The sequence below is a fragment of the Giraffa tippelskirchi genome, chromosome 14, assembly GCF_054371585.1.
Source record: "Giraffa tippelskirchi isolate mGirTip1 chromosome 14, T2T-mGirTip1v1.2.pri, whole genome shotgun sequence".
Classification (NCBI taxonomy): Eukaryota; Metazoa; Chordata; class Mammalia; order Artiodactyla; family Giraffidae; genus Giraffa; species Giraffa tippelskirchi.
Window position 1 is genome coordinate 56,488,622 of NC_137288.1, and position 15,687 is coordinate 56,504,308.

The 15,687-nt window shown below is 40.9% G+C and overlaps 1 protein-coding gene across 3 annotated transcripts in view; it reads left to right on the forward strand.

Annotated features, from left to right (window-relative positions):
* SETBP1 (SET binding protein 1) overlaps positions 1 to 15,687 on the forward strand; it is an 890,090-nt gene that overhangs the window by 856,240 nt on the left and 18,163 nt on the right. For all 3 annotated transcript variants that reach the window (XM_081561785.1, XM_081561784.1, XM_081561786.1), the window contains one exon: positions 2,060 to 2,230. In XM_081561785.1, coding sequence (XP_081417911.1) covers positions 2,060 to 2,230 — 171 coding nt within the window. The remainder of the gene's footprint in view (positions 1 to 2,059; positions 2,231 to 15,687) is intronic.

The window sequence follows — 15,687 nt, forward strand, 5'->3', positions numbered from 1 at the left end:
CAGTTAGCTATTTGGATGTATCTCCTGGCAGAAGATTCTGTTTGCATTTTACATATATTGCTTATGTTTACCTTACCTATCCCTTGCACACCTGCATATTTTCAAACAGGCATCATCCAAGGATCATTTCCACGATTGTTGCACTTCCTGATTTCTTGATGGTTGTGCCTTGCTGTCTCTCTGTCATAGAATTTTATATTTGTGCACTCCCACTGTCAAAACTCTATGAAATATGAAATCAAAAAACAAAAATGGTATTGTTATTTACAACTCCTCAAGTGGAAGCTTCAGAGGTTTGGGTGGAGAGAAGGAGGAAGGTAGTAAAAGGTAAATGAAAATGTCAGTATTTCTTCCTTAGGTGGTTACAGATGCCTTTTCCAAGTGTGATACAGGGCCTCTGTGTTCTCAGTGTGAAGCATGCTATTGGTAGGCTGGGTCATAGGCAGATGTTGCAAGATGGCCAGTGGACCAAGGTGACCCCTGAGTTTAGCATCTGACTACTTGAAAACTTCCAGCTTTGACAATAAGAGCTGGATGAGTTTAGTCAGTTATCTCTTAACATCCCAGAAATGTGTTGACTTCTTCTATAAGGTTAAGAAAATAGTAATCTCTACACTACATGCTTCACAGGGCTGCTGTTAAGGCCCAAGTGAGCAGATCTCACTGTGGAGGTAAGCTGACAGTCTGGGAGGGACCAGTGTCACTCAAGTTGGTTGGATGGGAAAAAAAGATCAACAATTGCTATGATATAGCCCCATTTCTTGTTGTTGCTATCAGTGGTCTGTAGCCTACCATTAAAGAAATTCTGAGTAGATGACCTTTTGACATGGATTCAGATACCTCTAGTCTCTGAACTTATGCCTAGATGACTTGGAGAGTGATTTTTTAAAAAAATTTTTTGCAGCTAGGGATGTAGAAGGTGCCCAGAAATCCTTGGTCATGTCAGGTAGGAGAACTGAGGCTTTGCTGGCTGGCTTTAGTTTGACCTGTGGAGCAAGTTATAATATGATAGTAGTAATAATAGCAATAATCATAACAGGAAACACTTATATAGCATGGACTATGTGTCAGACATTGTTCTAAGCCCTTTACATTGATTGACTTATGGATGCTCCAAACCACCCATATGAGAGAATGTGGTTCCATCCCATCTGCACAGTTACGGAAGCTTGAAGCTTGGAGAGGTTAAGCAACTTGCTCATGATCACACAGCTGAAAAGTAAGAGGGCCTGGATTTGAGCCCAGAAAACAAGGCTCCAGAATAGTTCTTATAATGTCATGTAGTAAATTTCCAGGCCCATCCACAGGCACCTTATAAGAGCCTACCCAGGCTTTTCAGCATCATAAAGATGGGATTATTATGATCAGACACTCAAAGGCCCCCAAGTACAACTCTCAGTTGGTCTAATGACTATTTACACAACAGTCCCCACAGGGCATCTTCTGCCTCCAGAAGGCTGATTTCTTGCCTGAATCATCTTCATTCCCCACCCATGACTTATGAGACACTGTCCTAAGCACTGAGAATGCCTTTCCTTCAACCATGCTGCTCTGGGAAGCCTTTCCCCACTTCTTCCCACACTAACCCCTGCCTCCCAAGCACCTAGAATGAATAACATGCAGACCTGCCCACACTTGTTGCCTAGTTTTTCCTTTTCATTTAGTCTTTTCCTCTCAGCTGCTGCGATGAGAAGCCTCGTTAGGATGGGGTGCACTTCTCCCCTCCCTGCTGTGTATACCACAACCTCTATAAAAACAGGCTTCTTGACCCATGGAAGGTAAAGTGTGCATGATGGATAACTCCCTTAGACCTGTGCCCTGACCCCAACTTCCAGGTAGCCCACCCAGAATGTTGTCACCACTAACATCAGCCACAAAACCAAAACTGGTCATGCTTCTAATTCATTTTTTTTTTTCTTTAAACATTCTAAAATGTCATTCTTGCAGCAAAAGATCAGATCATTTGGTGATGTGACCTCGGGTCATTTTCAGATTTTATGTTGTCTGTCTTCCTGTTTCTTTAAAGTGACTGTAGGCTTTGGGGTTATTGTTTTTTTAGGGATACCAAGTCCCCACTTAAAAGTGGACCAAACGGCAACGCATAGTAAGAACGAGGGCTCAGCGTCCACCGTGATGACCAGGAAGAAGCCAGCTGCGGTGGACAGTGTTGCGATCCCACCTGCCCCAGTGTTATCTCTCCTTGCTGCATCGGCAGCAACATCGGATGCAGGTGAGCACTTCAGATGCTTTGGATTGGCCCCGGGAAAGTGGGCATGGCAAAGCCCTCTGGGAATGTGCTGCTGAATACAGGTAAGGGTTCTGTGCTCAGCCAACCTCCCACAGACGGTGAGCGTGGGCGCTGTTTCAGCACTGGATTTTTCAAGAGGGAAAAGGTCTAAGAAAGGAAGGAGATCATCTCAGAACCTGGAAGCAGAGGTCAGTGAGTAATCGTAACAGTATTAATCATTTAAGCCTTCGTAATTACTAATCTCGGCATAAAGGACCTTATATGTGTCATCTCATGTAACTCATAAAAGAGCTCTCTGAAACAAATACGTGCATCTTCATTCCAGAAGAGGAAGCTAAGGGTAAGGAAGCTCGCCCTGGGAACTTTTAGACAGTCAAGATTCCAACTCAGGTCCAAAACACATGGTTTGACCACTGCATTTCACTACCTCCTGTGCTCACCAGGGTTAGGAGACAATAATCAGAGCTTCCCTGAGGCTTGATTCATTCTACCTCATGATGTCATGAATTCCTCAATAGCCACCTGGCTCCTCACTAGCAGTTTATAAAATACAAGCTCCTTACTCAGACATCCTTTATACTCTGCCTTCCACTACTTCACACACATCATCTCCTGTATCAACCCCAGTGTGCCAGACTCATCCCTACTGCCAGGAAGGAAGGCCTTGTGGTTGGCTTAACACCTTTCTTGAGGACAGCCTTACTCCATTCCTATTCACATCCTTCAGATCTTCAAGGCCCAGCAAGTAAGTCACATCTTCTCTGAATACCAATAGCGTCTGGCATCTCTAGTGTGCATTTGGACTGCATAAGAAATGTTTCTCTTTAACTTTTTCTTGTGACAGAGTTGTATGTACCTTAGAGATAGAACCCATGATTTAGATTCTTCTGTCTTCATGGCACACAGAATGATGGCACATTCCATAAAATGTGTTGAATTGATGTACTGGTAAACCTTAGGCATATTGCTGTATTTAGAAATGCCTATTATGATTAGAAGCCCAAGAAGACACTCATTATTGATATTCACTCTAAACCAATCTTTCTCCAGGCAAGAATACTGGAGTGGGTTGCCATGCCCTCCTCCAGGGGATCTTCCCAACCCAGGGATTGAACCCAGGTCTCCTGCATTGCAGGTGGATTCTTTAACATCTGAGCCACCAGAAAAGCCCTCTAATTCAGCAGATTGCTTTAAATAGAGAACTCAACTTGTCTGCATACCCACCTCTTTCACGGAGACCATTGGTAATTCGAAAAGGAGGCCAACTGAAATAACAGAAAGAAGTATTTGGCAAGACTTCCCACATTGAATCTCACAAAGTATCAGTAGGTGTTTTGTGATAGGTATTTTCAAACTTAGATGAGTGTGAGGGATGCTGCTCTGTACCTGCTTCCTTTCTGCAGGGTTTTCCTAAGCCTTTAATTGACCAGTGTGCACTGTGAAGTTCCGGGAGGGTGAGACACAGAATTTCACGATCTTACCTGACCACACAACTCATGTTTTCTGGGAATAGTTCTTAACATTCCTTGGAAATGGTATTCTTCCCCCCCCACTTGGAAAGTCTTGCTTTGAAGAAATGGGATCATCTCTCCAATATGATCAGGAATATTAGCATCTTTCACATGCTAGGTGTGAAATGAAAGTTTCTGATGGAAACGCCAGGTAAAGGATGCCAGCTATGAGAACAACTGTCCCTCTAGCAGGGAGAATCACAGAGGAAAGGGGAAGAAGCTGCCCCTGAGACTTGCAGCACCTTTGTGGAAGGGCATCTGTGGATAGAGAAGTGGGTACTGCTGCCATGCCTGGAACTCTAGGAATTCATCACTTGCCTGGAGCAAAAGATTTGGGCCAGAGTCTACATGTGCGTGCGTGGACGCTAAGTCGCTTTAGTTGTGTCCTACTCTTTGCAGCCCCATGGACTATAGCCCCCCAGGCTCCTCTGTCCCTGCGATTCTCCAGGCAAGAATACTGGAGTGGGTTGCCAGGGGATCTTTCCAATCCGGGGATTGAACCCACATCTATTATGTCTCCTGCATTGGCAGGGGATTTCTTTACCACTAGTGCCACCTGGGAAGCCCAAAGTATGCATACCCATCCAGATAACTGCTTCTTGAACTCTGTCAGTTAAGCTCTGGAGACCTCCCTTTATGGGTTTAAAAATTAGCCTGTGTGTTTCCGCCTTTGCTTGCCAAGAATAGCTATTTCCCAGAGGCAAAAGACAGGTGATCCCCCGTTTTCCTTCGCTGAACTCTTTCCATGCTGAGTGAGAGAATGCATTCTTGGGATCCCAAGCTTCTACAGGCTCACCTCCCCTATTTGCATTCAATAATTTACAAATATGCCAAATGGGCATAGAAACAGGTGGATATTAAACTTTTAAACCCGCCTTTCTGGTAATAAGAACTGAGCCAAAGCCCTCCTGTTTGAGGATACAGAAATAGGCTGTTTATTTTTGGCAGTGCTCAAAGGAGCTTAGGCTGCTGAGCAGAACTTTACGGGAAAACAAGCTAAAGATCTACTGCAGGTGCTGGAGACCAGGCCTTGCTGAGATTCCACTCCCCACAGACAAATGTCTTCCCACAAATCTAAGAGAGTTAGAGTTGCACAACCTGGGCTCATGCCCAATGCCCCGTTTCACACATGAAGACGTTGATGCTTCCAAGATTCAGAAATTTGCCTGAGGTCATGCAGTTGGATTGGAATTCAAATTTCTTGATTTACTGCCTGATTTCCAGTGGAATCTCATTTCTGTCATAGGCCCAACTACTAGTAGCAAAGGTAGGTTTCTTTCTCCCTAATTACGGACTTCTAATGTTTTTAGAGAACAGTGAGTGAAACTCACAATTGGATGCTTTAACCAAAGTCAAGCATACAAAAGGCAGTTAATAAACAGTTTCTGGGTTTGATTTCATTCAGTTGGGTGCTTGTACACTAATCATACATACTTCTGATGAGAAAACTCACTTGTTTTCTTTAGAGTACCATCTTTCACTATAAATAAGGTAATTTTGAAATTACTTCTGGCTGTATACAGAAATCAACTTATTTTCCAATAGGTCACCATTTCTATAGAATGATTTTGAAGACCCAGACAACTGCAGAGAAAGAAAAGGAAAAAAGAGTAAAATTAAGTTGCTTATAAAGCAAAATTAATTTAAGAAATCATTTATTGAGGTATCTTAGTTCCCCAACCAGAGATGGAACCCATCCCCCCTGCAGTGGAAGTACAGGGTCCTAACCACTGGACTGCCAGGGAATCCCTATTGAGATTTTTAAAATGCTAAAATAATTCAACTAATTTGAAATTCCTTTTACTTTAAGGTATCTTGTACAGTCTCTGACACATAGTAGGTGCTGAATAAATAATCAGTGAGTGAAATGAATGATTACAAGGCAATAGCTATATACGTATTCAATACCAAGCAACATGGGAGACATCTGAGAAAAACATGCTTGATGTTGGAACTGCTTAACAAGCAAATGGAAAACATTTGACAGACATGTGGTAGTCTGTTAGTAAATACTTGCCAAATAATTTATCAGTCTATAGTCCTAATGGTACTTTTTTTAGACAGGTGGTCTTTGGTGAAAGAGAAAAAGGAACATTTCCCACTTCATTTTATAAACATGAAATGGAAGAAATGAATGTAGGTCAGAGGCTTAAAAATATGTCTTTTCTAGCTGGTGCGTGTGTGTATGTGTGTATTTTTATTTGTTTAAGGGGATTTTTTTTTAGCTTCTCTGAGTCTGGTAGTCATGCTGCTTATGAAGCTATTGATTTGGAGGAGGAGGCCGAAGAGGAGCTGTAAGAGAGGGTGGCCAGACTGAGAACAAGTCAGTCTGTGAACTTCTGGGAGGGAGGGAGGCAATGGCTGCCACTGGTGCTCAAGCAGGTCAGGTTTCGTGATCAAACTGCTCAGTAGCCATTGATCAGCTGCAGTCCCCTGGCACAGCACAGGAGGTCTGCTTCAAGGCAGCACTGCATCATTATTGTGAGTAATTAGGGCTAATGCAGTGAAAGCTTCAATAAAGTTTCTTCGAAATGATGTATAATTTGAAATAACTTCTATTGCCCTGTTCCAGTAGTGATTGAATAACCACACCAGATAACGTGCACCTGAATAAGTTAGCCTGATTTTTCTGATCCTCTACACACTGAACTGATTTCTCAAGGAGATTATGGGATGTGTAGAGAGTACAGGATTTCACTACTGAAACATGCTCCCACACTTTGTACTTAGGATGAGACTATATTATTAAGTAAATTACAAAGTTTGTAGGCACTTCGTAAAACACCAAGAAAATAAATTTCTTTGGTTTCTACACCTGAAGAGTCTAGAGTAGTAGTGATGGGAAAACAAGCAAATAGGCAGGCACTCCTTTCTTGTTCTCTCTCACACACACACACACCCACCCACACAACACTGATAATCTCTCATCTTAAATTCAAGTAGGAAAAAAGACATGTATCAAGGTTGCTGTCACCAAATCTCCCCTGTTCAAGGTATAGTCTTGTTAGAGATGACAGAGGGGCCACGGAGGGAGCATAGCTCTTTGTTTATAGTTTGTATCTGTTTTGTATCAAGGCTAATACACTATTCTCTCAAACTGCATGATATGTCTTGTTTAGAACTATCAGAGTAAGTGAAAATATTTAAATTTCACAAGTCGATCAAATGTTTAGACATTTTGCTTCTAAAAGCAAAAGGATGAAATAATAATATCCAGGTGCAAATGCAAAAAGCAATGAGCAGGAATTTCAGAATTGTAAAGTAATTTATTTGTTTTTTGTCATATGGGGAATCATGATCTGAAGCTCCTGATCAAAATAACAGGTCAATTCAGCCAAAAGTCTCGTCCTTCAAAAAGAACCAAAATAGAGCAAATATATGTGGAAGTTAATAGGATTTGGAACATCTAAGAGTCATAAGTATACAAACCAAAGAAGCCATCAAATTGTAAAATAAATTTCTCTAAGTCTAGATTAATCCCTTAAAATATATAGGAGAAAAAAGTTCAAAAAGATCTAGAGAAAATAAAGCTTTATTTAAAAAACATATCATTCAAATTTGCTAAAGGTCTACCTACCCGCTGATGTTGAAGTAGCTCAGAATGACTCTGTTTGCCTAGCAAGCTCTACTGAACACGAAATCCTGAAAGAGTCCCCTCCATTTGGCTCTGGACCATGAAGAGACCCAGAGGGTTGCAAACTTCTGTGTTTCCTGGAAGACCCCATCGCACCAAAGGCCTTCTGAAAAAACTTTTTTTTTTTTTTTTCTGCCCAAAAAGGAGAAAATAAGTTCTTTTCTGATTTAAACTGGACATTCTAGAAAAGCTGAGTTCTTCCTATGGCCAAGGCTGTCCAAGTCAATGGACATGAGTTTGAGCAAACTCTGGGAAATAGTGAAGGACAGGGAAGCCTGGGACGCTGCTGTCTATGGGGTCACACAGAGTCAGACACAGCTTAGCAACTGAACAACAAGGCTGTAAACATCCCCAAGAAGCATCAAATTCTCCAGAATCTGGCCCCTGCCTTCTGCTCCAACCCCACTTGGAAATGTCAGCCAGCCCGAAACTCCTTTGGAATCCCCATTGTCAGAGTACCTTGCAAAAAACTAAAAATTCATGTCAAGGGTTCATTCAGCTCTTTAATGAGAAAACCAACATGGTGATAAAGCTGGTCCAGAAAGAATTAGAAGTAGAAGAAAATGGCATTATAGGAATGTAGGCATTGAAGAAAGAAATCTCAGCAAGATTGCTCAGTGACTGTCCTAATGGGCAATAAAACCATAACCTCTGGGCTTATATTTTCTACTGGAAAGAAATAATTTGCATATTTTCTGGGCAAAAGTCTACAAGTTAATATATTACCTGGAAGAATCTGAGCCTTTAATCAGCAGTGGATAGTGAATTCAATAAGGGTACATTTCCCTGGATAATTAATAATCCTTGGGCAGGTCTGTAAAATGACACTAAAACTCGAAAAGGACATGCACCCTTCCATTTACCTTGTTTCTAAGTTTTGGCTCATTTTTCTTGACACCACTTGTGGGCTGTGCAAGGCTCTAGTTCAACGCATGTGTTCTTGCTTCTGAGTGCCCGCGTTGGAATTTCAGTACTGCACTAAAGTAGTGTTCACGTCTGTAGATGGGGAAAAGCATGGTACCCAGCACAGAGGATTGTGGTGTGGAATAAATGAAGTACACCTTAAGCAAATCTTAGCAGAGTGCCTGACACATAGGAATAGTTCAGCAAATAAGTCTTATTGTCGCTGCTACTATTGTTGCTGTTAGAAATTGTTATTGCTATCACCTGTTTTCCACCCTGGAATGTTCCTATCTCCTTCACCCACTCCTCAAGCTGTTTGGATATTGAATTCATGATTATTCTTCAAGACTCATCTTAAGTGTCTTCAACTCTAAGAAGCCTTCCCTTAAACCCACGGCCGAATGAGACACCACATCTTCTGTGCCCTATGGCTCCCCACAAGCCTATTGATCATTGATCCCTACATTTAATTTGGTGTCTGTGTCCCATGCTGCACTGTCCACTGCCCTATTGTCAGACTTTATTCGACTTTTTTAAAACTTATTTTTAATTGGAGGATAATCTCTTTACAATATTGTGCTGATTTCTACCATACATCAACATGAATCAGCCATAGGTATACATATGTCCCCTCCCTCTTGAACCTTCCTATCTCCCACCTCATCCTACCACATACATGTGGAATCTAGAAAGATGGTACTGATGAACTTATCTGCAGGGCAGCGGTGGAGACGCAGACTTAGTGAACAGACTTGTGGACTAGTGGGGAAAGGCGAGGGTGGGACCAATAAATTGAGCAAGTAGCATGAAAACATATACATTCCTATATGTAAAACCAATGGCCAGTGGGAATTTGCTGTATGCTGCAGGGAGCCCAAACCCAGGACTCTTCATTCAACTTTGAAACCCCAGGATCTAGCACTGACGTGGCATGGGCAAACAATAGCTAATCATTAAATATTAGTCAAAATGAATTGGACAACAGCTGTCTCCTGCACAAAACCATCTGTTGCACAAAAATACATACTCTAGAATGATATTTATTAGAGTTGAGAGGCATTGATTTGCTTTTATTCTCCATGTCAGCCCCAGAAACAGCAAATCATCCTGAGACTGTTCAGCAAAAGGAACAACCTGAGAGGGATCCCTGGGGCCTCTAGAATCTTCTGTTCAGTAGTAGCAGACCAGCTTCTGGCTAGTCCACCAGGATATCCTCCAAGGAAGATTGTTTTCAAGTTAAAGGAAAAACACCAGCCTAAATGGCATGGTATATTTGGTAAATGGATATGTGCTTATTCAGAGGAGGAGGAACTTGTACACATAAATGTATTCCTTTACTCAGAAATTCTTTGGGGTTTTCAGGGTGAACTTCTCAATGGAAAGCTGGAGATTACACTGGCCTATGCATACTTAATTATTTTATATATACCATTCTTGAATTCTGTCCGGAGTATTGATTTCCTGAGGGGAGCAACCAGTTCCTATTTAAAATTTGTTCCATTCAATGAGTATTGAGTAACCCATGAATTTCCAAAACCTTGGGCTAAATGGGATGAAAACAAGAGAAAACAAAATCCAGGAACACTGCTATTAAGCAACATTTAATCATATTTGGGTGTCAAGAACCTCGTGCAGTGCTGGGTTACATAGTAGATACTCAGTAAACATGCCTGGACTGGATTTAACTAATTTTGCTCTCTCCAGAGCTGAAATTTTAGGCAAGACAGAGGGTTTAATGACAGGTTGGAAAGTGCTATGCCTGTGAGAAGTTTAACTCAATTTATCTTCCCTGAATGCTTTGTACAGATTACACTCCCAACCACCTCTTGTCACAATCAGACCCTCTTAAAAACAGAGTAATGATAATAATATATTTTATCATCTTCCTAGTGATAGTATCATTCACACATTCATCGAAGCCCAGTGGGAGGTTTGGCTGTGAGGCATCAGACACCGGGGGAGTCAGGTGCGATCATGGTAATAATAATTCCACGCTCAGAAATACGGGAAAGAAAACCTCCCACACATGAAGTGATTTCTATTAAGATACTCATTTTATATCAAATATTCAAACTCCTCTTTATAAATAGGAGAGAATGAAAGGACACTCTTCCAGGGCAGATTTTATGTGGCAGAGAACAAAAGGGCACAAATATTTTACGATCAGTTTTGAGATGAAAGTGACACGCCTGCCTTATTCATTGGCTCTTTCCATTTCCAGAAGTCTAATTAGATTGTTAGTTTAATGGTGGTGAGATAATTTAGTGGCAACTGAAAGCAATTGTGTTAATGAGAAGGGGGGACAGTGCTTTTGGTTTCCTGTAATTAATGGAGAGTTTTTGAAAAACTTCTTGGTTCCAGTGAAGTTGGCATACTGAGCCCAGCTGTGAAGGGGGACAGGGTCTTTCCTGCTTATTGCTGCGGAAATGGCCTCAGGCAGTGTGGAAGAACTGTGTAATGACTGTCATTAAGAATGATCTTTAGTGGTCCAGGCAGACTGTAAGTTAGTCTAAGAGACTGAAGAAAGAGGTTTAGAGAGAATAAACAGGTGTGACAAAGAGAAAGAGACAGACAGACATAGAGGTATAACTCACCCGCAGCCCACTTCACTCTACCTTTGAGAGTCATTGTGATAATCCCAGAGCACCTCCCAGGGGGATTCCTTCTACTTATACTGGAATTGACAAGACTGGTTTAGAATAGACTAGAAGGGATCTCTGCAAACCCCTTGATGTTGCAGCTGAGGAAATTGAGCCCAGAGAAGTGAATTGAATTACAAATATTACCTGCTAGAAATTAGGAAACCTGGACTTTTTCTGGCTACCACACAGATGTAAAGTTAAAACTGGATTTGAAATTCAGGGACCAGTGTTATTGCATAGTGTGCAGTACTTAGTTTCCTTAGGTGAGTAACAGTCTGACTAAGACTTCTGAGTCTCAGTTTCCTTATCAGTGAGATGAGAAAAAGAATTTCTGCTTTTTAGGCAGTGGTGAGGAAGAAATGAAATAGCAGATAAAAACACCAATCACATACTCAAAACAATATATTACTGTCTTATGACCCCTCTCATGTCAAAAATGAAGTCATGTCATGCTATGATTTAATCATGTAAGTCATAATTTAGTCATGTTATGACTCAGATCATAACACCCATTAACTATCTTTAGAAGTTTTATCCTCACTGCATGCATGCGTGCTCAGTCGCTTCAGTCATGTCTGACTCTTTGGACTGCAGCTCACTAGGCTCCTTTGTCCATGGGGATTCTCTAGGCAAGAATAAGGTTGTCATGCCATGCTGCAGGGGATCTTCACAACACAGGCATGGAACCTCAGTCTCTTATGTCTCCTGAATTGGCCGGTGGGTTCTTTACCACTAGCACCACCTGGGAAGCCCCTTTATTCTCACTACCTCCTCCAAATACGCTTACTTCATGCCACCTGTTAAAGGCTTCGTATTAAGCTCATCTTACTGAAACTTCTACATACAAGTAAATACTGGCCCTTGCCCTAGGGAAATTTTCACCCTATTTGGGAAGACCTGACTCTAAAACATGAAATGGCCAAATAATATTTTTAAATTAATAGATTGAATAACAGTCTCAGATACTAACAGAGCTATCATTTAAACCAATAGATCATTAGTTTCCAGCTGAATGGCACTAAGGGCGTTTGGAGGACACTGAGGTAATCTGGGGAGAGAAGAGTTGAGATGGCCTTCGAAGGATGGATTAAATTAAGTAAGTAGACAGAAGCAGAAAAGACAGGTTTACAACATCTCTAAGATAGAAGTGTATGTGGAAATAATGACAGATAAGGCTGGAAGAAAGGTTTGGGGTCAGAACCTGGAGTCCCTGAAACTCTAGAATGAGTCATCGTGACTCTTCTGAAGGACAATGATAGCAAAATAAAGCCATGGGCCAGTAGCTGTCTGCAGTTGTATTTCAGTTGACCTACACAGGTTTATACATTTTTTTAAAAAGTTAATTTGTAGATTTTCAACATCAGAAGGCTTACATAATAATCAGAGTTCTGGCTTTTTGGAAACCAGATTATTTGATACATTCGGACTCAGATTCCTACCCGACAACAATGATCCATACAGAATAACATTTGTCCCATTGGATGGGCCATATTCTCATTACTTTCCCATGTCGCCCTCTGTTTACCCCCACCTTCTGTCATAATCCTGGTCAACCTCACTCATTATATCGGCTGTCTGGCTCCCTATACAGAACCCTTAAAGGCATGTGACCTTGAGACAGCGGAAGGATCAAAGCAGTGTGAAGAAGACCTAGTCTAGCAGAAGTAGGACAGGTCATCTACTTGTTCTACTTGCTCTACTTTTGATCTGGACACAGTAATACCTGTGTTATTTAACTATGAAATTTGGGGGCTGGAAAAGGCCTTTGAAATTGGGAAAACCAGGGAAACCCAGGAGTTCTCTTTGTCCAGTTCCTTGTCTTCTTTGCTTTCTTAGTAAGGAAATATGGTATGAAACTCAGTTTGAAACAGGGCAGCCCTTGCTTGAATCCGTGAATCCATCACTTATGTGTCCTTTGGAGCAATTATTTAATCTCTTAGGTCTCAGTTTTCATCTCTGTACAATAGAGATAGTAATGTCTTCACTTGGTTGTGACCACAATTAAATGAGGAAATATGTGAAATACTGCATGCAGACTGCGCTGTAGGTTCTCCAAAAATATTAGTTTCTCCCCCTTTCCTATAGTTTCATGTGAGAGCAGAGATGATACAGTCCACTTAACTTTTATGGTCTATGGTATGACAAAAAGAGTAAATGCTACAAAAACGATCATTGAGTAAATTGATGATTAAAAAAAAACAAACAAACCACATACACCCCACTACACCCCCAGCAAAGAATGAAATTTCTTTTTCTCCTCTCTTCCCCACCCAAGACTCCTAAAATGTGACATCTGTTATTTTAATGTCCCTTGTAAGTAATGTTGTTAGTTTGCTTTATGAAGTCTACTTTTCAAAGAGACACAAGGAGAGAACTTAGCTGCTTACCATCTCTCTCAGAGTTCCTCACCTGTTCAAGAATCCTCTTCCCTAGGAATTGTTCTGTTTCCTGGAAATCTCTTTAAATTAAGAGAAACCAGATAGCCTTCATACAACAATAAGGAAACATGAATCTGTGCTACCAATGGGCAATTTCAAAGGATAGTGAGAAGGTACTGATGGAGGGAATTTCAACTCTTCAGTGTTTCCAGCAATGTCTGTGAACACCCTATGTGGCCTGGACCTGGGGCTTGCCCCATAGAGATGACAGAGCTCAGAACAAAAGAGAGTAAGCCTGATACTACCTTTAAATTCAGCAGGGGATCAGACCAGCCTCAAGCAGTGTTCCTGGGTTGTTGGGAATAGTTTCAGTGCTCAGAAACACTCTTCCAAGGGATTTTCTTGCCCTCCGATACCCGAAGATATTTTGAGAGGACTTTCATTATTTTGAAATTCAGTTTTTTGTCACTGCCTTTTAGGTACAATCCTGGTCTTTGTCTTGTGCAAGTTGCTAGCGTTAAGTGATTTGGGCTTTACATATGGAAAGTTCATTTTGTTGTGTAATTAATGGGAAGCAGACTTTGGGAAGCTGATGATCCAGGCCCTTATTTATATGAGAGCATATGTCTGTGTTTTGTTTATGACTCACTCTCTTACTCCACGCATTGTAACTTGGGTTTGTTTACACTAACTTTTCCTAGAATCCAAGCCACATGGTATGTGAGCCAATAATTTATGGTCTCTAAAAGGAAAAGATGATGAATGAGTGTTTTCCTGTTAAATTGTCAAATCTTGAATTGAGGAAGAAATATTTGCTGCCTTGTGTCTATCCAAGCTTTTATTTGAAAAAAAAAAAGCAATAATAACAACAACAAACCCAAACTATTGGTTTAGGTTTGGCTAAACCAATTGGCTTAGAACTTAAATGTATAGATAATTTGCCAAGAGAGCATATGACCACTCTCCCACAATAAACCATTATAATTCTGATCCAGATGTTCAGCCATGAGAAGACCTTTCATCTCCCCACCCATCCTCTGTCTCTGTCACTCTCATTTCTGGTGTTATATAATCAATATATAACATGTACTTGTCTCCTTTTTCCAGGGGACCATGGTTTTAATTAATCAGTGGACTTATATGTTCAAGCTTGTTTTCTTAATGGCACTTAATAAATTCTAAACTTGTTTCTTTCATCGAAGCTTCTCTTCTCCTATGAGGTGGTTTGGAGTTCAGTCTGTATTTCATAGTACTTTGGTGCTTTTGATCGTAGCTCGGATACTCCAAACAGCTAATGGTGCTCTGAGGAGAGCAGTGAACAGCTGAAATATGTGAGGATCTAGTTTAATTTACAGTGATTTGGATCCCCTTCAATAAATCCTTTTCGATTTTACACACAGATTTTACAAATAGATGGTAAGTGTTGGTTTAGGTTGAAGCACGTGGATTGTCCACTTCAAGTGAGTGAGCTGAGCTCTGTGCTAGGACCTGGCCTGAGGGAGTTAGAACTGAGTGCGTAGCACAGCGCCTGGCACAGAGGGGGCTCAGTCCATATTTGTTCTAAGAATAAATAAGAATGGCTAAGATATGGTCCCTGTGCCTTAAGAAAAAACAATTTAAAAGAAGAGATAAGTGCAGATTAATCCCATAATCTTAAAATAGGACACACTGTGTGAAGTGCTATCAGAGAGACATTAAGCAATGTACAGGGGTCCAGAAAGATTAACCCTGAAATGAGAGTCCTTTTTGGCGTTCAGAGAGAGGACTTCATTTGAATGAATTCCAGCAGGAACTGGGAAGCACTGGAACCACAGCTAGCATTGTTTTGTTTTGTTTTTGTCTTTTCTTTTCCCACTAGGGCTGGAGAATTGCCTCCAGATAAAAGAAAAATGTGAGACTTCTCTTTTCCCTCTCCAACATGAGATGCAATATCCTTTCTGGCAGAAATAATAGAGTTGGGCATACACCTGTGGGCTAGGCAAAGTTATTGTTTCTGTGGTACACCCTTCATTTACTAACCAGACAGAAACATATGTGAAAGTCTAAAGCAATGGGTATAAATTGTTTTTGCTAGTTTTACGAAGAATTCAGGGATATTTCATTGTGTAAATTGACATCTTTTCTTGAAAAACTTCAATAAAGAGGAAAATAGTAGCAGGCATTTGAGTCACACGAATCATGCTCTGAAGGGGTTAAAGCAAAAGCTGGCATGTGGGTATTCAGATTCTCTGGAAACTTCACAAACCTGGGCCCTCTCTGAGAAAACAAAAATATGATTCCAGACTTGCACAATTGACTAAAACCAGCAAAATTAAATTTTGCAGATTTAAATAGAAGGCTTGCATTTAAGCTCAAAAACCAATTCCATGTA